The 24,484-nt window shown below is 45.3% G+C and overlaps 1 protein-coding gene across 1 annotated transcript; it reads left to right on the top strand.

The window, feature by feature from the left end:
• The first annotated feature begins 298 nt into the window (after positions 1-298).
• On the top strand, positions 299-22,797 carry ano10a (anoctamin 10a). Its single transcript, XM_080540306.1, has 13 exons — positions 299-410; positions 1,432-1,590; positions 2,013-2,204; positions 2,456-2,590; positions 3,248-3,367; positions 3,502-4,071; positions 4,787-4,842; positions 4,959-5,033; positions 5,161-5,343; positions 5,824-6,015; positions 6,177-6,305; positions 16,112-16,228; positions 21,551-22,797. Exons 2-13 carry the CDS (start codon positions 1,452-1,454, stop codon positions 21,590-21,592), a joined length of 1,950 nt encoding a protein of 649 aa, XP_080396432.1. The 5' UTR covers positions 299-410; positions 1,432-1,451; the 3' UTR covers positions 21,593-22,797.
• The last annotated feature ends 1,687 nt before the right edge of the window (positions 22,798-24,484 follow it).

The following is a 24,484-nucleotide window of genomic DNA, read 5'->3' as shown; positions in this document are numbered from 1 at the left end:
AGAACGTATTGCCCCAGGGGGTAACTGATACTAGTTCTGATTTCACTTATTGCCAATGTAGTGTTGTTATTTTAGGGTATGAAAAGGTTAATAAAATGCAACGCTTTCTACGTGTGAACTTGCTATGCCCTTATGTTGAGAAATGTCATGCATTTCAGAAAGTCTTGTAAGCCAATTATCCCATTACACAGGACTGGACATTTGTGGGTGTGAGAACTGTCTGCTGCGTCGGTGACGTGGAGAGAGTCTAGAACTACCGTATTCTACTGTCTGCTGCGCCTGCGAGAGTCTAGAACTACCGTATTCTACTGCTGATCAAGACTCCAAACATTTATTGTCACTCGGTACCAGTGTCAGGCTAACACTAACCTTGAGAGATCGAAACCTATCCTGCCAGAGAGGTAGACGTGGTGAGTATAGTCTCTAAAATGTATTTTACTTGATTTGAGTTTGTACAGTAGCCAGTCAGGAGTTCACTTGTAAGCCCCGCCCTCTGATAGCTTCAGATGTCAAATCAAGGACCCCAATTGAAATAAGCCAGTGGCTTTCTTGGGTTTTTATCCTGTTAGTTGACCTTGTATGTAATATGTACTGTCATGTACCTACTTCTGCAAATCTTCTAATAAAGTTTTCAATCAATCAATCAATGTGACTGACAGACGGTCTGTCCTGTCCTGGTGGGCCTACACTGTGAACCTCAAGCCAACAGCTGATCGGATTTATTTTTACCACACACTAGCAATCTGTAGGGCCAAGACATGAGTTGCTTGTAAGCGTACATACTTTTGTCCACAACTTCTTACTCTGTTGTATGTCACTTAGTTCATGTGGTAGCCTATTTTAAAATCGAACCCAGTATGAGCATTCTATACACTATGCACTTATATTTTCCAAATTGGATATTAATATTTAAAACTGTATTAAATTATATATTTATAACGTATTACATTTATATCATTTTTTTACATGACAAAAAAGGAGACGCAATTTTTCGTTCTTCTAGCAATGTAACTGTCAATGGTTCCTGTTCATATATTATGATATTATCATATATTATATATTTATCTCCTAAATTTCGTTGTTTGGTACCTGTACTGTAGCAATGACAATAAAGTCCATTCATTCATCCATATTACTTTTTCTTACGATGACTGATGGATAGATTATTCACTTAGGTGAATATGGTTCTAAATAATTTGATTATCTAGAGCAAAATTTGAATGGGCAGCAAATTGGGTTTTATGGAGTAAAATAGATCCATAACGGTGAGGCATACAACAGAAATAAAACCACGACTTGTCTTCTAGTTCCCCTGGGATCCTGAACTTTAAAGCTGACCAACAAATAAGATTCTTCTCTTTTACTGTTGTTTGGTCTCTGTAGGAGGAATAATGTTTAATTCATTGGTACCATATCTCTTCCCTCTCTAAGCTGCACAGGGAGAGAGGAAAATGCAAAAAGGCTTGTCAGTCTCTGACAGTGATGGCTCAACATTTGCCCCTCTGGTGGTCATCGAGTTGGTTTCGGACACCAAAGAGGAAGCCATCGCATGGTTACTAAGCAGGATCAGAGACACGCAGCAGAATGGAGGTACAGTAGCGTACACAATAGTACAGGCAGCTTCTTAGTGTTGGGAACAGAGTCAAGGTGCAGCCACTATCCATTTGTTTCAAGTTCCAAGTTGTATTGTTATTTGTTCCGTCACATTACACAAGTGTGAGAGAGTAACATTTTTAGGCTTCGGTTCCTGACATTGCAGCACAAGACAATACGGCAATAGGCATAATTCAAGATAAAAAAGTGACAATAGTGCAGGATGTAAGTGACAAATAAGACAGGATACAATTAGTAGTATCCAGACAATTAGCAGACAATAAGGCAGTAGGCATAGTTCAAGATAAAAAGTAACAATAGTGTCCACTGTCCACTGATGATAGTGTTGCTTTGTGTTTCCACCCAGTATGTTGATGTACTCCTATCTGACCTCGAACCTGTTGCCTTTGTGTTGGAAGGGGCTGGGTTTTTGGTGGACCAGAACACTCCAGGTGGTCAGGAGAAGGAGAACCCTAACGTGTTCATCGTAGGAGCCTCTTGGGAGAGGCTGCTGAGCGGAGCTGAGGATGTGGGCCTGTTCAAGGAGTTCAACGACGGGTCAATGCGAGGTTTCACGTGTGCCAACAAGCACAACTTCAAAGACTTCCAGGGTAATTATCACAGTAGTGATGATAAGTTCACAGTAGTACAGTACGTGTGAATGTAGGCACACTTAACATTGCTCTGGTTACGGCCAGGGTTCAGCTGATCTGCTTATAAGGTATACAGTACTATTTGAAATATATTTGATAGTGTAAAAAAATATATACTAATGTGCAGAACTGTCTTTTTTGTTGTTCCTGTGTTGTAACGCTGTCCTCTGACTGTCGTCTGTGTGCTCCTCGGCTGTCCGTGCACGTAGGTGACGGGGATGGCTTTCTTAGCATGGCAGAGTGTCAATACATCATAAAACACGAGCTTGACACACTGAGAGCCAAAGATGAGAGCCATGTGCCCGGATATCCTAAAATGAAACTGTATCCAGGAAAGTCAATCAGTAAGTAGCCAATGGGACTCATGATCTCAGCCACTCTGCACTACAGGGTACACCACCACTATCTCCTTTAAACATGCACAGTCATGCTGGACTGTATGTTTGCATATGCATTCGCACTGTCTCCTCATCAGTGTGTGCAATAAGAGCAATAAATATGCAAATGTAGGGGATTATTCAAATATGAGATAACGGCCCAAAGTACTTTCTGAGTTGATAGGACGCTATACAATATCTTTGTTAGCTTGTCAAAATTGTATAGGATTGTACTGTATGCAATGGTTTAGCAATAATGTATTCAGTAAACGGCAGATGAAGTGATAGCGTTTTTTCCATTGCAATGCATTTAAACAATACCACATTATATATCAGCGGGTCCCGGCCATTGTCTGTAAGTTATTGTATTCGAAAATGAAGCTTTTTGTATTGTCAGAGGAAAGTTGACTGTTAAAACTTGACGGAAAGACAACACTGCTGTTTTCATTGCTCTCAAGTAGCCAATGTTCTCAGACGTTTTTAGCACCCACGACCAAAAACAGACAATCTATAAATCACTAGCTCATGTTGCTTTATCTTGGCCAAATAGAGACATTATCATATTATAAGATAGGGGGCGAGGAGACTGAAAAATGAGAATTGTTTATTTTCGTTCCGTCTCAGTACGCAGAATGCAATCCAAGGGGATTCTTCTTCAAGTTTTCCCTCTCCACGAAAAGGAAGAACTCAAGAAGCTTTCCTTTTCTTGGTATAAAAAGGTCAAGTTGTCCTTCCAGCCTCTTGGTAAGCAGCATGAACTATACTTTGACATGTCTATCCCTAACATCATCTATATAAGAAGAGAAACAACCGTTCAAAGCACCCTTGAGACACCATTTAATCCTCCTTAATTCCCTCGCACCCCTGTGTTGGTCTAGATGACATCAGGCACTACTTTGGCGAAGGCCTGGCGCTCTACTTTGGCTTCTTGGAGTACTTCACCTTCGCCCTGGTCCCCATGGCCCTCGTAGGGATCCCCTACTACCTGTTTGACTGGGAGGACTACGACAAGTACACTGTGTTCGCCGGGTTCAACCTGGTGTGGTGCACGGTCATCCTGGAGGTGTGGAAGCGCAGCAGTGCCACGCTGGCCTACGGCTGGGGCACGCTGAGCAGGAAGAAGGCCTTCGAGGAGCCGCGGCCGGGCTTCCACGGCGTGCTGGGCTTCAACCCCGTCACGGGCAGAGAGGAGCCCCTCTACCCCAACGCCAAGCGGCAGCTCCGGATCTACCTGGTGTCGGTGCCCTTCGTGCTGCTCTGCCTGTACCTGTCCCTGTACATCATGATGATCTACTTCGCCTTCGAGGGCCTGGCGCTGATCACCCACGACCAGGAGCCCAGCTTCTGGACGGGCCTGCTGGTGTTCGTCCCCAGCATCATCTATGCCGTGGTCATAGAGGTCATGAACCTGCTGTACCGCTACGCCGCCGAGTTCCTCACAGAGTGGGGTGAGTGCTGTTCCCTGGTGGCGGTGGGGGGGGGGGGGGGGTGCTGGTGGGTGTGTGTGCTGTTCCCTGGGGGGGGGGGGGGGGGGGTGCTGGTGGGTGGGTGTGCTGTTCCCTGGGGGGGGTGCTGGTGGGTGGGTGTGCTGTTCCCTGGGGCGGGCAGGCGGGGGTGTGTGTGTGTGTGTGTGCTGTTCCCTGGGCCGGGCGGGTGTGTGTGTGTGTGTGTGTGTGTGTGTGTGTGTGCTGTTCCCTGGGCCGGGCGGGTGTGTGTGTGTGTGTGTGTGTGTGTGTGCTGTTCCCTGGGCCGGGCGGGTGTGTGTGTGTGTGTGTGTGTGTGTGTGTGTGTGCTGTTCCCTGGGCCGGGCGGGTGTGTGTGTGTGTGTGTGTGTGTGTGTGTGTGTGCTGTTCTCTGGGGCGAGCTGACGGGTGTGTGTGTGTGTGCTGTTCCCTGTGCCGGGAGGGCGGGTGTGTGTGTACTGTTCCCTGGGTGTGTGTGTGCTGTTCCCTGGGGCGGGCGTGTGTGTGTGTGTGTGTGTGTGTGTGTGTGTGTGTATGTGTGTGTGTGTGTGTGTGTGTGTGTGCGCTGTTCCCTGGGTGTGTGTGTGTGCGTAGGCCGGATGACTGGAGTTTGTCTTGCTGACTGGATTGATTGTAGTTGATTCACGTGACGAGGCCGTTACATATTGCCGCAAGTGAGACGTTTCTTTTTTTGCTTTAGAAAATCACAGACTTGAATCAACATATCAAAATCACCTGGTCCTGAAAGTATTGGTGGTGAGTCTGAAATCAAGTCGGTTCACGTTTTCCCCCATTATAAATTCAAGCGATGTAAAATGCCAGCAGTCCTTCTGGTAATTCTTTTTCTGGCATCTCTTCTTCTTTCCTCCTAGTTCAACTTCTTCAACTGCTTCGCCTCTCTGTTCTACATTGCCTTCGTGATGCAGGACATGGCTCTTCTGAGGCAGGTGGGTCAACACAGGCCCGTGTGCTGCTGGGAGCAGGCCATCCATCATCCCAGACAGGGACGAGCTGAAGGCACTTGTTCTTGTAATATCACCACCGACGCTTTTCTACTTGTTGTTGTTGTTTCAGAGTCTGGCCACCCTGTTGATCACCTCCCAGATCCTGAACCAAATCATGGAGGCCTTCCTCCCCTACTGGCTTCAGAGGAGACGCAACAAGAAGATGCATAAGAGGTTGAGGACGACCATGGGGGACAAGGAGCTTCCTCTCACCCAGCAGATCAAGCTGGAGGCTGATATGAGCACCTACCTGGTGAGCTGGAAGGCTCGGTACTTCTCACAATGGAGGACTTGGACCATGAAACGGTCTAAAGCTGTTTTTCGAAGGTGGTTTATTCAACCAGCAGAATAAGGGCGTTTAGAATTCACCCATGGGAAAGCAATGTAAAGCTACCGTGATGTGAATATATTAGGGCTGTCAGTCGTTCAAAAGAATGTGTTTCTCATTGGTCGATCGGGAGGGGGGTGGATTAAGTACATGTGGCTGTTGTTTCTGTGCATTTAGCGAATTCAACAACATCATGTATGTAACAGTAACCTTTCTACATCTTTTAACATCAAAGGAACACAATGGAAATAAGCCTCTTGTGCTTTCTTGTGTTATCCTTGACGTTTCTTTCTTCTCTTTTATACATGTATGCTTTTTAGCCTCCTTTGGAGCTGATAACTGTATACCCCGTTTTAAAAATAGTCAAATAAATGTTCATTCTACTGTCCCTCATGTGTCTGCTAGGGGACGTTTGACGACTACCTGGAGCTGTTCCTGCTGTTCGGGTACGTCAGCCTGTTCTCCTGCGTCTACCCCCTGGCAGCCGTGCTGGTGGTCCTCAACAACGTCACCGAGGTCTACTCTGACGCCTTCAAGATGTGCCACGTGTTCAAACGGCCGTTCTTAGACCCCGCGGCCAATATAGGAGTGTGGCAGGTAAGGACGCCAGGGATCCAGCTCTCTGATATATATCCTCTTACGCCGTTTAGACGAGTGTAGATCGTCTTTGTTTAGAGATCAGTTGTGTCAAGTAACTAATAATTCACTGTGTTTCAGTTTGTTTAATTTCAAGCAAAAAAAAACTTTGTTTTGCCCAGCTTGCCTTTGAGACCATGAGTATCATCGCCGTGGTGACCAACTGTGCCTTGATTGGCATGTCTCCTCAAGTGAAGGCGTATTTCCCCGAGTCGGAGGCTCAGCTCATCCTGTGGGTGGTGGCTGTTGAGGTAAATACCTTCCTCTCCACTGTTCACTTTCAATCACAACAACATATCCATATACTTCATGTAATATCTCACACACACACACACACACGCACACATATCTATATCTATTTATATCTATCTGTATCTACAGTATATGTACAGTATATCTATATCTATATATCTATCTCTCTCTCTCTCTCTCTCTATACGTATATACTGTATATATATATATAAACCCCTCAAAAAAAGTTCTGAAACGTTATTGTGTTTGATTATTCCTCCCCTTTAATAATACCAATTGATATTGTATTTTATATTGTTGGAAAGCCTGATTAGTCACCTTTACAATGAGGTACAACTTGTAAGGATCATGCATTCGTGGAATGAGCAACACAGCTAAACGTGTGGGTAGCGGCCCAAAAGTATTTGCCAAAATCCCCTATATTCTTCTGTTGGTATTCACTCTCGTTTTGAGTTGCTTGGTGGATTGGATGATTGCACTCTCCCACAGTAATAAGGAAAAAACAACACATATTGGCCATTTTTACACTTAATTAATTTTACACTGTCAGGGACCTCAGTAGCGTGTGGAAGATCCATACGCAGTCACAACAGCTTGGCACCTCCTCATGCAGGTCACCAGCCTGGTCACACACTGCTGTGGGACGGCATCCCATTTCTCAACTAGGATTTGCTGCAAGTCAGCCAACATGGTTGCGTTGGTCACTCTGGCACGTACAGCACCCAAGCTGATCTCACAAGTGTTCAATTGGGTTGAGGTCTGGACTCACGGCAGGCCATTCCACCCTCTCCGCTCCCAAATTCTGGAGGTGCTCTGTGATGATCCTGGCTCTGTGGGGGCGAGCGTTGTCCTCCTGGAGGATGGAGTTAGGTCCCAGATTCTGGAGATATGGGATCGCCACTGGCCCCAGAATATCATTCCTGTCAATTAGGTGCCATTCAGGTGCCAGTCACCTGTGACTGACATACACCTGCCAGCACTTGAAGCTCAAAACACGAGTGAATACCAACAGAAGAATATTGCAGGGGATTTTGGCAATTTTTGGGCCGCTACCCACACATTTAGCTGTGTTACTCATTCCACGATGCATGATCCTTACAAGTTGTACCTCGTTGTAAAGGTGACTAATCAGGCTTTCCAACGATATAAAATACAATACCAATTGGTATTATTAAAGGGGAGGAAGAATCGACTGAAATAACGTTTCCAAACTTTTTTTGAGGAGTTTATATATATATATATATATATAACATATTGCAATCATTTTGTTTTTGGTGTTGAGGTTACCTCGTCCTCACATTTAGGTGTAAGTTAACCAAGCTGCTCAGCAGATGGCGCCAGAGAGTCATAATGAGATCCCTGTAGACGTGCTAAGGAGTGTGTGATGCCAGTGTGTTAACGGCTCTGGCTGTGAGTCTCTCCTCTCGTCTCCTCCACTGTGTGGTTGTGCAGCAGAGACAGTGTAGAGAACAGGAGGGTCCAGCCTGCCTGTCAGGGGAGGTCTGTGTGGATGAACCAGAGTGTCTCCACTCCAGAATAAGCCCTTGTCCCTGTCTGTCAGCCATCAGCATTGGGAGCGCGTCTCACAACGGTCTCAGCATGCACCTTTTGTCTGGCCTTGAGAGAAATTCTCTAAATAACACTGAGAGAAGAAAGAAAAAAGGGAGGGGGGGGGAGGCGGGGGATTAAAGAAAGAGGAGAGGGGGTGTATTCAATAAAATATGTCTTTGAGTAAGTCTTTTATTTTTCCGCTGCGGTAACAGGGGTCCTTAGAGGACATTCTGTTGTGCATCTCTAGTTCCCTACACGCATACGTACCATATAGCTTTTACTGAGCTGAAACTAGGTCATATTTATTTGGTGCACGTTTGATTGAATACCTTTTTTTTGGGGGTACAGGCCGAACAGAGCTTGTTCCAAAATACTCTTTATTTAGGACCCAACAGTAGGCAGTTGGTCACAGGTTATTGATGGGGATTTAAGCAGCCTACATTGCACTGTGCACCATCAGGGATTTGACCTCATCACCTTGTGAGAGTCAGTTGCAGCTCCGATACTCGTGGGCTCGGTTAGGTGTTGTAATTCCGTGGCCTCTCATTTGAGCGGGTCAACGGTAGAGTTTCTGCACTGCTGAGCAGAGGAGAGCAGCACTGACCACTGACCTCTCTCTTTCTCTCTCTCTCACTCACTCACTCACTCACTCACTCACTCACTCTCTGTCTCACTCTCTGTCTGTCTGTCTGTCTGTCTCTCACTCTCACTCTCACTCTCACTCTCTGTCTGCCTGTTACCAACCTCACGGCGTATAACAGGTTACATCACACGACCTCAGTTACCCCTCTGGACTCTGGATTGTGTGTGCGTGTGTGCGTGTGAAAGACAGTCAAATAAATATAGCCAGGGAAAGAGGGAGAGGGAGGTAGACGAGAGAGATAAAGGGATAAAGAAAGAGAAACAGAGAACCAAAAAAAAGAGGTGGAGAAGGGAACAGGGAGGGGTTAGGAGACGAACCTGCCTCGCTGGCTGATTGTATACCCGAGCACGTTCCACACCGCCGACCATCCAGCCCCATTTCCTGTTAGTGCTCTCGGTGTGTCTGCCAGACTGCTCAGCATGCAGGAGCCTCGACACACACACACACACACACGGGCGCGCTCGACACGTCGTTCTCGCAAGACGACATCTGACACGATCACCACGGGACATCTGGGATGTAAAACGGTTGAGGAATAGTCATAAGACGCCGTGATCGCATGTGATAATCGGAGACGAAGGGCCGTGAATATAGATTTCTGGGGGGAAAAAATCGGCACATCGCACATTCACGTCACCCAGTATGTTACACGCGGCCTGTCACGCTCCTGATAAACTGCTTCCTGGAGTTCGAAAAAAAAACAGATGGCGACAGACACACTTGTACGGAACACAGCCGGCTTTAGAAAGCAAACAGGATATGGCCGTTAGAGCCTTCGATGGAGCTGGCGAATACAGAGAGGAATGGCAGAAGGAGGAGCACCACAGCTTCAAAACAACAACTTGGTTTCTCCTCAGAGGCCCAGACATCCGTGGCTGTTATGATATTAATATTATAAACTCCTGTGATGGTAGGACGCCCCTGGCAGAATGGGGTCAGGGACTCAACAAGTCTGTGAAACAAGTCCCCCCCCCCATACTGTTAATGGTAAACGGACTGACTTACATAGCGCCTTATTCCAAAGCGCTTTACAACGGCCTCTCATCGGCAAGCTACCATGCAAGGCACCGGCCCGCTCATCGGGAGCAATTTGGGGCTCAGTGTCTTCTTGACACCTCGCCACGTGGCCAGCTGGGGCTCGAACCGCCGATGTGCCGACCTTGCGATCATTAGACGCCGGCTCTACCTCCTGCGCCACAGCCGCCCGTAACTGTGATTTTTTCGTTTATTCAAAGTGCTCCTCAAAATGTTGTTTTCAACATTCGTATACCTGCATTTCAACATTATAGTGTTTGAAAAATACAACCCACATCCGGTTTTATTTTGTGCTACTTTACTACGAACTTTGACCGTAGAGCTGGTTTTTGTTTTTTTACGGTGTCAACGTTGCCTTTCTGACTGACGTAAACGCCTCCTACTGTTTGTTTTGTTATTATCTTACAGAACTTGTGTGGATATACGTATATACACATACGTGTGTACACCCTCCCCAACCACATCAGACAGGCCAACACCCTCCCAACATTTAAACAGGCCCTCAAAACCCACCTCTTCAAGCTTGCCTTCACCAGTTAACCCTCTCCCCCTCCCCTTCCCATGTGTCCCCAGCACTACCTTAATTAGACCCCTATACTTTCTTTCTCTATTTATTTCTTGTTTCTTTTTATTATTACTACTCGATCTTTTCAGTTTGTAAAGCATCTTTGAGTGTCTAGAAAAGCGCTATATAAGTCTAATGTATTATTATTATTATTATTATTATTATTATTATTATTATTATTATTATTATTATTATTATATACTGTAGCCATGGGTGCTGCTTGTGCCCTCTTGCCCTCTGTGTCTCCTGCTGGCTGTTGGTCCTGTGGGGCTGAGACACAGCGGAGACACAGCTCCTCCTTCAGCCTATGATACCTTCTGTAATTACTGGACATGGCATGGCATGCCTCGCAGCGCCGTAACCAGGCAACAAGGTAGCCACAGAGACAGAACGGGAGTCGTGGGGGGATCAGGAGTAATTGAAACACTTGATGGCAGTCAGTCACTAACCCCCCCCCCCCAGCCTCTCGTAGCACCAGATCCCAGTCAAAAGCTGCCCACCAGATATGAGACAGCACTCACCAACTCAACCGACAGTGATTACAACTCAAAAGTATTGGAATTGAACAAGGATATATATACTCCGTGCAAAAAAAAAGAGGAGAAATTATGATGATTGAAATGATGATTGATTTATTTCGTGTTTTCTAGTCTATTCACACACTCACCGAGAGCTTCGTAGGAGTCAGAAACTTTCAGAGTTTTTTTTTTTTACGCGAAACGGAAAAAAATGCTCAGACTTCCACGTCGACAGTCTCTGTTTTTGTCACTTTCTCTGACTGTTATTTTCAGACGCAGAATCAGACAGCAATCCCATTACGGCGGTTTTCAGATAATCAGATTAGAATCCGGCAGACTTTTTCCTTGCCCGAGGCAGTGACAGTGTTGGCTCTTTGTGTACCAGTCTAAATCCCTTCGCCCTACTCCTTTTAGTGGAGGATCATGGTACAGGTTTTTGTGTATGACAACAAGCACTCTCAAGTCACTCTCAAGGTTTTTTACATCTCTGCTGGAATGAAGCCTTTCAGTATAGGCTGCTAGGATGTGTCTCTCTTGATCTCTGTCTTGAACTGTTACAGAGGAGACTGTCAACCCTATTTTTCCCTGTTTGTCGACTACACGCTCAGTTCTCGTTGAGGTGATGGTGATGATGATGATGAAGGTAGATACACCCAGAGATAAAGTGACAGCTTTCAGACACAGTTTTTGTCCTGTCATTCAGACGACACGCTATTAACCTGGAGGATGCGTGAAGGATGCTAGGAGGAGGAGTGAGTCAGCGCCGGTTTTTATCTGCTTGATTTATTCCGAGCACAGATTGACACAAAGGAGACTAGAAGGGGAGATGTGATTTACGGTTTGTACGGTATGAATACAAAGTTGAGTTTTGATGCATTTTTTCTCTCCATTTTTCCAGCCTTCTCTGCAGGGTTAAGAGGGTTCCTAGTCATTGTTGTGTTCCATTACCAGGAAGTGTTCGCTACTACAACTACAACAGTCTATTTTTCCCCCAAATGTACTGTACGTGGAGGCCAGAACAGGCTCTGAATGCGTCTGTCTCATTGGCCGTCTCCGTGGGTCTGTGTTATTTAAAAGCCCGCTCCTCTATTGATGTGACGATAACCCTGCCTGATAGAACACAGCTGGCTTTATTTGTTTTGCTCATAACAACTCTCTGTCTCCCGGTTCCTGTTTGGCCCTCAAGGCCAATTAGCCCATTGTCCTTTCTAAACCACTATGATGTAGTCTTTCCAGAGCCTTTTTTTTTTTTTTTACAGAACAAATGAATGTCTGCTTGCCTCGCCGCGGTTTCACTCCTGCTTTTATTTATCTGTCCGATCCTGTGCTAGCTTCATCTATGCATTGGCTCAAGGCACAATAGTCAGCCCACTGTGTTTTATTACTCTGTGAAGCCGAGGACCCCTGCTGCCTGGCAGGTCAATGCCAAGCCTTTGTAGTCCTGTTGGCTAGTCTGCTGCTGTACTTCCAGCACCAGTCTGGTGCCACTGAAGCTAGCGTAGCCTGAACGGGTCCCGAAGGTCCTGAAAGCCTCCCTCTCCTCCTCCTCTCTCTGCTTCAGCTTGTCATAAACCCAAAAGCCCCATTTCTCACCCCCGAATGTGAGTCTCACACCACCCGTCACCACCATCAGCGCTGTCAGTTAAGTCTCACACTCCTTGGTGACGCCAAGGTAGCTTATTTATCTGGTCTTTTGATGAATGAGTCTTGAGAAACAGTACAATACGTGCGACTAGGCAGCTGCCTGAAGAGATCGATACATCTCATTCTCATCTTCGAGATGTGCCGCCTCCTGAATTAAAGGCTGTACTCTCATGATCTGATAATCTCTCTTTATTATACTTTCTAATAAGGGGTACGGCTGGTCCTTATCTGTTCCCAGCCTTGTCACAGTACAAGGTTATATACTGTATGTGTCATTCTCACTACTGCGTTGGACAAAAATATAAACTACACTGAACAAAAATATGAACACTTGCTCCAATTTTTCATTACGGTAGTTGAAATCAAAGACCTAAGACCTTTTCTACGTTCACAAAAGGCCTGTTTCTCTCAAATTGTGTTCACACATTTGTTTAAATCTGTGTTAGTGAGCACTTCTCCTTTGCCGAGATAATCCGTCCACCTGACCGGTGTGGCATATCCAGATGCTGATTAGACAGCATGATTATTGCACAGATGTTCCTTAGGCTGGTCACAATAAAAGGCCACTCTAAAATGTGCAGTTTTATCACACAGCATAATGCTCCAGATGTTTTGAGGGAGCATGCAATTGGCAGGAATGTCCACCAGAGCTGTTTCCTGCGAATTTAATGTTCATTTCTCTATCATAAGCCGTCTTCAAAGGCGTTTCAGAGAATTGGAATTGGAATTGGAAACGACTTTGGAGACGGCTTATGGTAGAGCAATTATTATTATAATTCACAGGCAACAGCTCTGATGGACATTACTGGAGTCAGCATGCCAATTTCACGCTCCCTCAAAACTTGAAACTTCGTCAGGTTACTTGACATCTGTGGCATTGTGCTGTGTGATAAAACTGCACCTTTTGTGTACATAGAAAAAGTCTTAGGTCTTTAATTTTAACTCGTGAAAGATTTGAGCAAAAACAAAAGTGTTGCGTTTATATTTTTGTTCAGTGAATTAGCTGTTTATAGATAACCATATTTGATCAACTTGTGAATTTATTAATGGCACACAACACAAATGGATGGGTTCCAGGCTGGAGTTTGAATTGGAAATGTGTAGCTTTACAGATCAAATGATAGGAAATTACTCCCGATCAATTGGGATCGAGGTGGATTGAAATGCTAATTTACAATTAACAATGTAGTGCAGTTTTGGCAACCGGCACAGTACGTGAGGTGAATACCAGGCAAGGACGACTGTGGCACGAATGTCGTGGGATCGTCATGCTTGTAAACGCTGTACCTTTTGAAATACCACGCCGTAAACCTGAATGTGAGTTCTGAGTTTGGCCTTGAGTTGAAGAAGGGAACAATGTACCCCTTTGAACAATAAAAACAGCAACATTCCATTCAGTGTATTCTCAAACGCGGGCCAACGTTGTGTCTCCTGAACACAGAGAAAATCAAACTAATTTTCAGATAGCATTAGCAATCAGCTAAATGGCGTTTTTTTATTGTTGCTTTTCAATCAATGTGACAACCTCAGTGCCAAAGCCAGGACTCTCCCTCTCTCTCCTTTTAACACTCTCTACTTTCTAAAGCCTTGCTCACATTTACCAGTTAATGCTGACTGAAGATTGCTCTCAGTCTGTGTCTCTATAGCCAGATCTCCCTTATCCTCTATTCAAATGTGTGCCTGTGGGCGTGCTGCAGTTGTTATTGTCAGAAAACCGCAGAGTTGGTAAAGTACTCACGTACTGTAGCACAGTCTCAGAGGCTGACTGTCCAGAGTGCTCCGTGTAGCCCAGAGAGGTTGGGGTGAACCAGTTTCTGGTGGTGACAAAATGCTAAGCGCCATTAGCGATGCGACAACCGGCACAGCTAACACACCTGGCTACTAACACACCTGGTTACTATGAATGAATGAATGAATGAATGAATGAATGGTCTTTATTGTCATTGCTATAGTACAGGTACCAAACAACGAAATTTAGGAGGGGTGGCTCCCCTGGTGTTAGGAAAGAAAAAAAAAAAAAAAGAAAAAACAAGAAGGGAAGGAGCTGGTTTACATAAATAAAGGCTATGTACACTATCCACTATACTATACTGTACAGATAGACGACTAGGGTTGTCATATTGCACATAGTGTTATTGCACATTCATTTAAAGTGTCGCAGTTTGCAGGCTTGAAATGTACATATTTGTGCCTCAGCACTACACCTGATTTTTTCAGTCCAGCAGCTGCCATCAATCCGTCCAGACTGTCCAGGGCCCAGAACCTAGGTCTTTGCTGTGTTCAGGGCCTGGATGGCCATGGGGTAGAAGCTGTTCTTCAGTCTGTTTGTCTGTTACTAATACACCTGGTTACTAACACACCTGGTTACTAACACACCTGGCTACTAACACACCTGGTTACTAACACACCTGGTTACTAACACACCTGGTTACTAACACACCTGGTTACTAACACACCTGGTTACTAACACACCTGGTTACTAACACACCTGGCTACTAACACACCTGGCTACTAACACACCTGGCTACCATTATTGGGGTGTAAGTATTAGCCCATCTCCTGTTTTCCCTGCCACTTGAAAGAGCCAAAGGGCCACGCACCACTCCATCCTTTGAAGCCTTTGTGGACTAGCCTTAATTATCTACAGTAACTAAGACACACATACAGTATATCATAGAAGAAATGCTATTCCGAAGCCTGTAATCTATGCCTTTTGATCTACATTCAGTCAACTGCATTTTTCATGCATAACATGTATGAAGCCTTTTACTCAGATGAAAAGAGCTTCTAAATCAAACGGATATTGGCAGTGGTGGCACATACTGATGAAGTGCGTTGCAGAGGCTGCTGGCATTCCTCCAGCACCAGACATCTGCAGTACATTACCTTTAATTCAAGATGATGATGTTTGTTTTGGGAAATATTAGACAGTTAAATGTGGATTTTTGGCACGGTCTTCTCTGTGTGTGTGAGTGTGTTCAACATGGAATTAGTATGGGTTTGTGGGTGCCAGTGTGTCAGAGAGCTGGTTGTTGCTACCTATCTCTCCTCTCCTCTCCTCTCCTCTCCTCTCCTCTCCTCTCCTCTCCTCTCCTCTCCTCTCCTCTCCTCTCCTCTCCTCTCCACTCCTCTCCTCTCCTCTCCTCCCCTCCCCTCTCCTCTCCTCCCCTCCCCTCCCCTCCCCTTCCCTCCCCTCTCCTCTCCTCCCCTCCCCTCTCCTCTCCTTTCCTCTCCTCCCCTCCCCTCCCCTCCCCTCTCCTCTCCTCCCCTCCCCTCCCCTCTCCTCTCCTCACCTCACTTCACCTTACCCCACCTGGGGGTTGTGGAGATGGCAGGTGTACATTCCGAGCCTCGTCCAGCCCCACAGCCTTCTGCACTCCTGTCTCTCCCAATCACCATGACACAGTCATGTGTCCTCCGTGTTCTAGCACAGCTCTCTCTCTCTCTCTCTGTACTATTCATACTCAGAAGAGCTGCTATTTCACTTTCATGTGAACTCGTGGCTGTGTTTTGATGTTAATCACAATCACCTCTGTTCGGTCGGGTGAGAGGACAGGCAAGCAGATCTTTCTATGTTCCTGTGTGTCTCAGTTCAACCATGCTTCATTAAGGTGTGGCTGATGATGACAAGGCTCTTGTCCAGTTCACATTTCATGTTTTTTTTTAATCAAACATACTGCGATAACAAGAGGGTGAGTGTAAACTAGGGCCTACCTTTACCGTATACGTCAGAATTCACTCACTTCACTAATATCGTCGCAGGGGTTCATTTGTGTTATGAGAGATAGAAACCCCAGTGCACTATGGGAAGTCTCACACTTCCTGTTGACTGTGTTATTGTCGTTGCAGCACCTGCTCCTGGCCTCCAAGTTCATCCTGGCGTTCGTGATACCGGACGTCCCCAAACACATCCAGATCAAACTGTCCAAGCTGGAGTTTGAGTCCCTGGAAGCTCTGAAGAAAAAGGTACGTCTGAGACTCTGAGTCTCACATCCCCTCCGGTGTGTTTGCGACTGGCCTATTGAATAACAGGCCTACCCTCGAGACACCCACAACAGCGATCGACTTGATGGAGAGCCACGGTAATGGCTGGGTAACCTTGGGTTTAATTAGCATTAGCTGCACTGCTGGCTGGTTCATGTTGTGTATGAAACAGTCATCAGGATTACCGCCCGGGCACGATGGCCCTAATGATCCGTGGAGACGTTTTGTTCACAACGCCGGTTGGTTCCGGAGCACGCACACAAAGAACCGAGCGTGTGCGTGCGCGTGTGTGTTTTTTTGCGTGTGGCCGAGTGTGTGTGTGTGCCTTCGCATATTGTGTTGTGTTAATGAGGCTCTGCTTATTTTGGCAGATGTTTATCACCTTGCATGCAGCTCAGAAGTAGGTCACTCACACATGCGCACAAGCACACACGCTCACACACACGCTCACACACACACACACACACACACACACACGCTCACACGCACACACGCTCACACACACACACATACACACGCACACGCACACACACACACAAACATAAATACGCTCACACACGCACACAAACACACACATGCACACGCACACACACGCACACACACACACACACACACAAACACACACACACACACACACACACACACACACAAACAGTGTGCTTTGGAATATAGCCTGAAACCATACTATGTATGCAGCACAAAAGGCTTTTTCAAAGGTTGAAGAAGAAGGATGCAAACACGCGTCTATAATGGCTTAATGTTCTGTGTTCAGGCCCTCAGTGTCCCCCAGACCACTCTGGTAAGATAAATGATGGGTCTTACGTTAATAGTATTGATATGAGTGTGTTGAGCATTAGCTCGCTTGGCTCTGTAGCCCTTGACCTGATTGAGGCTGGCGGCTGAGTGCTGGTGTAATTAGCGTGCCTATCATTTCTCTCAGCAGAAGGGCGCGGTGGTGAAATACTTCACATTGATTGGTATTTCTTTTTTATTTCTTTTTCTTTTTGTTATTTCTTTTTTTATTGGTGAAAAGCACACACAAACAATGTATATAACACAGGGTTTACATTCACAATTTTTCCACATTATCTTTACTTTGACTTAACTTTTATTTATTTGTATAGCACTTATTAAGACAGCAGTCACAAAGTGCTTCACAGTACATTTGGTAGAATATTGCATAACACAGCAAATAAACAGCCAGTGTAATTCATAAAAATGTAAACAAGCACTTCACACAAGCAATAAAACGAATGATAAAATGATAAAATTAACGAATGATAAAATGATCAAATCAATACAAATATCAGAAGTAAAAAGAGAAAACAACTTATTAAAATGTTATTTTTCAATCCAACCCTACAGCAACAACAACAACAACAAAACATTGATTGGTATTTCTGATGCTTTTTTTGGTTGATTGTTCAACTCTGGCAAACTTGTAACAGGATTGATTTGTTTGGTTTGTGCAGAGCAAGGCCCGTGGTCGGTAAGTTGCTTTGGCTCTGACCTCTTTTTCCAGTTTGGGAGTTTGGCTGGTATGTCTTGCGAGCTTCAAATATAATACCTAACGACGCCTCGTATTTTTCTTCCGAATATACGTTATCTTGTTAATGCTGCCTTACCTAATGTAATGTCCAAATAACGCTTGGGTTTGTTTGAGTACTTTGCTAACGCCTTGTGAAACTGTGTCTTGGCCATTCGTCTATTGACCTCTTAATACCACAACACAGTTACCTGGACTTGTTTGCAAAATGAATCTTGCTCTAATTCTCCATCATACATCTTAACCCATTTAAAACCATCGTGTGGCCCTCTTGGTTCATTAAAAATAAAGACAAGCTGACATGACCTTTGCTTCGTGAGGTTAAATATAATTGAGAAATGAATAATAATTTAATAATAATTTTGCCATTTAGCAGACGCTTTTATCCAAAGCGACTTACAATTACGAATTACAGGGACATTCCCCCTGGAGTAACTGAGGGCTAAGTGCCTTACCCAAGGGCACACTAGTAGTGGTGTGGCTTCAGGCGGGATTTGAACTCACAACCTTCCGATCACAAGTCCAACTCACTATCCACTAGAATCCCCCCCCCCTCCACCGTGACTCTTTCTCAGTATTAGTGAACGGTTTCACCCAGAAGACTGACAGCAGTTGACGTACCTTTCAGTCAACCCAGAGGTGCTGTCAAACAGGCACCTCATGATGCAAGGGGAGCCTGTAAAGAGAGCTGCTTTTTTCCACTGGAGTGTGGGGTCAGGTATGAGGGGGAGAGGGGGGGCACCATCTTGCTATGCCACTCAAGCCAGCCCTGCATCTGACCAAATCAATTCCAGCCAGCCAGAGCAGGAGCAGGAGCAGGAGCAGGGGACAGCCCCTTCCACACAGCTGAAGAGAGCAGGTGCCTGGTCGCTGGAAGTCCCCTATCAGCAGTGCTGTCTGGCTGGCCACCAGGCTGCCACCACCTCTCCGAGAGGTGACACACACACACACACACACACACACACACACACACACACGCACACACACACACTCTCCAGAACGGCCTGCCCTGTAGATCTACATCATGCACTTCTTAAACCAGAGCCCCCCCCCTCTGTCCAGGCCAGAAGGCCTCACTAGTTACAGTACGTGCATGGTGTCCATGGTGCGAGGGTAGAAGAACACGCACTGAACACCTGTGTACAAAGTGATCTCCTAATCTCGCTGTCTCGCGTTTTAAAACCGTTAGTCTTTCTTTGTAAAGAGGTAATCTGACAGCTGCATCTGAACGATGCTCAAGGTGCTCGTTAGAACAGCATAGATCCATTTGGTACGGATGTTCTATTTGCAGAGCGTCCCTCTCTCTCTCCGCTCACAGCTGCGTTTGAGGAGCCTGGCCTTTATTTAGCTTGGGACAACAAGAGCCCGCCGCTACAAAGAGCATCAGGGCCTGACAGCAAACAGGCTTGTTTGACATGTTTCCCTACCAGATAGCACGGCGGGGGGGGAAGGTGTGATGTCTCAGATACAAGCTTTTGCTGAGCTAGGTGTCTAGACCGATGAGTTCCTTATCCCGACCGTCTTCAATCGCCAGAGAAAATGTGATGTGGCACAGGCCTCTATCTGAGCACAGGCTTCTATCTGAGCTTCCAACTGCGGACCGCTTCTGGTTTTAATGCGTGACAGGGAATTAGGCCGATATTTTAGTCAGCCCTGGACGACGCGCCACTTGTCACAAGGAGGGTGACGGAGGGTGAGTCGCCCGAGTCGTCTTCCACAACGCCCCGAGTGACTTCTCTGACCTCCTCTGACCCCAGAGACGACTGGGCCACACCGAGACACAGAGACTCCAGCCCGGATAAAGAGGCTGTTGAAAATGCGACGAGTGAGATTTAGTTTGTCAAAGAAGTGCACCCTCCTATGTCCTGTCAGAGGGAGTATAGTATAGTATAGTATAGTATAGTATAGTATAGTATAGTGTATACTTATTATACGTGCCCCATTGCCAGTGTTGAGGCGAAGTCTTGGAAAGGAAAAACACATCGTCCGGTTCTGTGGGAGCGTGAGTTTGCAGGGTTTTGTGGGAGGGTGAGTTCGCAGGGTTTTGTGGGAGGGTGAGTTTGCAGGGTTTTGTGTGGAAGAGCAGCGTCAGCAGGACTCAGGACACGGACCTGACAGGGACAAATGGAGCCTCTCTGGCAGCCCCGGGAAGTCCAGGCTCCGAAGCACAGAGAAAGAGAGGATGTGGGGGGTAGTTAAGATAGAATCGATGTATTTCTACAGTGGCTGGTCGTTGAGAGGTAGTGAACTGGGCTCGGAGGAGTGGCTGGCTATACCAGTATAATAGGCAACGACCTCAGAGTTGGGTTAACTCTGTGAGAAGCCTCTCTGCTGGCGATGACATAAGCTTTTAAAACCCTCGGCTTCAGCCGCCTCTCTCTCTCGTGATCGATGCTTAACATGTCCAGGCAATTAGCTCAACATGCATACTGTGCCTCCTGGAAAACCAGTGCATTCGTTCCAATTAAGCTCTCACTACAGGGAGTGACGTTGTTGTAGTTGCTATGTACCGTCCAGTGTGTAAGACATGTGTTACTGTGGGTGTCCATTGTCTCTCTGGCCCTGCCCCCTGCCCCCCCCCCCCCTCTCTCTCCTGTTCTCATTCAGATAAGTAGTAGGCATCATTTATAACCATCGGTGTGAAAGCTCCCTCCAGAGATGTGTAGTCTATTGCCCTTGGCAGGAAGTCAGCAATTGAACAGGTCTATCCGAACAAAAAGGAATTCGACTTTTCACGCCCTTGTTATGAAGCGTATGAAGGATCCTCGCCGGTCGTTTCAGTGTTTTGTCCTCTTCGTACTGTAACTATAGAGATTGTAACAACAGATTATCCGGGGCCGGACAACCTCTTGAGAGTCAAGAGCAAGAACAAACACTGAATAAATCCAGAACTGCCATATTGTGAAATTTCCTCTCCAGAAGAAATAGACAGCTTTTTTTTATTCCAGCGGTCGACTGGGCGTAAGAGGAGAATCGGTCGTTGTCAATTCCTGTGACGGAACCGTACGCATTTAACCCCTGCCCCCCCCCCCCCCCCCCCAACCCCCCCGTGGAGTCGACTATGAATAAAAAGACCCCCGTCAGCAAAACTCCCCCATTGATCCGTCTTTTGGATTGAAACGTTAATTGCACCTAACACATTTGAATCAGCACGCTGCTCTTGATGTTGCTGGAGGCTGTGGAATTAATTGATTAAATGTAACTCAGCCTAGATTAGAGTCTGGGGGGATGAAGGACTGTGATGTGGAAAAGTCTTATCTTTTAAAATAACTCAATCTGGGTGGAACATCTCCATGTCTCTTGTTAAGGGCTCCAGATCCTTTGTAATTTGAATATGTACTGTAATGCTGTTTTGAAGCTCTCGTTTCCTTTCCTTGTGAGACTTAATGTCATTTCGAGAGAGAGAGAGAGAGAGAGAGAGAGAGAGAGAGAGAGAGAGAGAGAGAGAGAGAGAGAGAGAGAGAGAGAGAGAGAGAGGGCTCTGAATATTTTCTTTTCATCTAACAGTGTACAGTCATTTACTATACTTAAGCTTCCTGCACATCTTTAAGGAGCTTATTCACTTCAATAATGATATTAATTAATAATAATCAACAATAATAATGTTCTCTCTCTGGTCAAATTCAGCCTCCTCCAACACTAAAAGGGGGATGTTATCAATCTCTATGACATGACTACAGGTACTGTATATTCTATGGCCTTCCTCATTGGAGACATTTTGGAGATATTCATCACACGTCGTTCTGTTTCTGTTTCAGAAAATGCTGGAGGCCGCGGGTGTCCCTAAAGCTGATCAGTGAGGACGAGAGGCGAGGACGATCTCACCCCAGACTCTAAAAAAACAAAAAAACAAGTATGAGCTCCAGATGGTTGTAGGACTGTTTACACACCACCACCATATGTCTGCAGAATATCAAATAAGTGTTTTGTTTTATTATAAATGGTTGTTAAAACCTAGTTTTACATAATAGCTTTGGCCTTGTTGATTAGGAATTACAGTCAATTGTTTTGCTGTTTTTTTGCGTGAGAGTGTACTTCACAACCTGCAGAATACCTTATAGCATTATGTCATCAAGTTGAGAACATAATGAAGACTGTATGATCCTCTCTGAACTGCTGCTGTAAATGCCTAGCTACGAACCAAACGCATGTTCTAATTGGTATAGAATGTATGACGAAGCATTACTGTCGAGGGTAGAGCACACTGTGCAACTACTAATAACTCTTTATATGTGCATGGGTGACACTGTTGAATTGGTGAATTGGGCAAGATAATTGCTGAGGATTCAGTGCGAGACAGTAAGGGTACCCACCCAGTATTCTAACAACTGCAAGCTCTTAACGATACATCGATACGTTTTCAAAAAATAATGTCTGATTTTTTCTCCATAGTATTTTCTTTTTCTATCTGCAACTAAAGTCACTTTTGGGTGGGGTTACGGAGATGGCTATCTGAATATGATGAGCTTAATATATAATATAATATGATATGCTTTTCAAATCGGGGGGGGTTTAAGCACAGGTGAATGTCTCAGGAACCCGTCTGGAAGAATGATGCACTCCTCTAAGCGTTAAATAAGTTGGTGAAACACTTGAAGTATTTGCGTGGCATGACACTTACCAGAGTATGGCCTAGCCCAGTGATACGAGGGGTATGATAACCCAACATAATCCTCTGCTACTATCAAACTGTTTATTTGTTTGTCAATCAAGAACTTGAGTGGCACATACAGTATGCTTGAGTGGAATTTATTATTATTATTATTATTATATATTATTATTATATATTATATACATGATACACCTATAGACCTTGCACTCTTAAAACACCCCATAGTGGGGGCAGTGCCTTGCTATCAATAACGTTGTTTTATATCCGATTACCACTGACTTCTGCCTGGCTGCCAAAACGCCTGTTATACACAATTGCTTGCAAGATCACCAAGTATATCCAAGTGGTTCAGAACAGCTTTGTTGAAACCGAGAGGACACGTCATCATCCCTTCCCGTCAAATAAACCTTTACAAGGTGTTAAGCTGACTCGTGTCACTGTATTATTGTGTCTTTTGGTCTTAAGTGTTCTGACCTCTGTATTACCAATGTGTTATCACTGTACCCTTCTCTCTGTCCTCTTTGTTGTTTCTGACCATTTATTTGACATGGGAGATGATGGAGAACATTAGCTCTTAATACTATTTGTCCAGGGGCCTCATTTATAGAAAGTACTCAGATCACATTTTGATCTTACCCCTGTCGTACGTAGAAAACCACGTCCACGTAGGGATTTATACAATTTCAACTTGATTCAATTTGACCGTGGAAACGATCGTAGCTCTACGTCATGTATTCACCTTGCGTACGCACATTACCTACTGGTTATGCGGAGTTATTACAGGCATGTGAGCCGCACTGCCTATACTGTAATTCATGCAAGTGGCTCGTAATAAAATTAACGATGTTGTTATCAGCCGAGAAAATTAGTTTAATTCAAGATTTAAAGGGAACTGATGTTTATTATTGTATTTCAGTCTTTCTTTATATCCCTCCGGAGCTGTCTATCTCCCCTTCAACATGCCTAGTGCGTTCCACAACGGACCTTGCCCGGCCACGCGCTAAATTATACTGGATTTTCTCCGGTGTCTGGGAGTTCGCAAAGGGAGTTCGCAGACATGTTTTCAATGTCACCTGGTAAGAATAAGACCATTATATTATTACAGTATAAGCAGCACTCGAGTTGGGGGGGGGGGGGGGGGGGTGGCATCCCCCCTGAAATAAAAACAGTCAAAATCGTTCCCCTTCTAAAACGGCCATCCCCTCTTTCCATACTTTATGTCATTTTATCAATGAACGTGGTGTTACTGCTATTTCAAGGTGCGAGGGGGCACGCACACATGCAATGACATTTTTACCAAGTTACTGACACTGAAGTCACTGACGCTGAGGGGATGCTAAAATTGTCCTCATATGATAAAATCCACCACCTCCCCTGATTTTCTTTTACAACTCGAGTAGCCTACTGAGTATAAGCATTTGCCTGGTTAGTTGTCATGATCAAACGTTACAAATGCAACTTACCGAGAAGCCACCCTTCTCTGCCCTCTCCCGCTTCCAGACGAACGCCTACCCTATATTATAGCACTTGTCTTAATTCAGGCGCTAATTGAGCCGCTATCACAGGGCGTTAATACAAACCTCATTCACCTGCGTTCATTTTACCTGCGTTGGTATTTATAGAAGGAAGCACGTACGCAATTTTAAACCATCGCAGCCCGTTTTATAAATAATGCTTACGTTCGTTTAGAAAAATGTGCTTAGGCTACGTGAAAGTCAAAGATGACGTTCAAGTACTTTTTTTTATAAATGAGGCCCCAGATATCCAAACACAGGCACTTCTACCATATTGTGTGATTTTGATATTCAGGTTTTTTCTATATAGTAGGGTAGTAGTGTAACACCTCAGTAGTGTAAAAGCAGGGTTCGAGTTATAAGCTGAGCTTTGTGGGGGTCTCCAAAATAACAGTGCGAAATGTTCTCATGCACACGCACGAATCATGCCCACACAGCGATGGGACTTACAAGTTTTAATTAGCCATAGGCTACTCATTTCACCACATCAACACCACCACATGAAACAACAGCTATAAGCGATAGTTACGGGTATCTCGGCCAATCATTTTGTTGTTTTTGCTATA

Source organism: Nansenia antarctica (genome assembly GCF_963989245.1).
Source record: "Nansenia antarctica genome assembly, chromosome: 10".
In the NCBI taxonomy this organism is placed as follows: Eukaryota; Metazoa; Chordata; class Actinopteri; order Argentiniformes; family Microstomatidae; genus Nansenia; species Nansenia antarctica.
The sequence above is the reverse complement of the archived record's forward strand: the minus strand, read 5'-3'. Positions and strand labels throughout refer to the sequence as shown.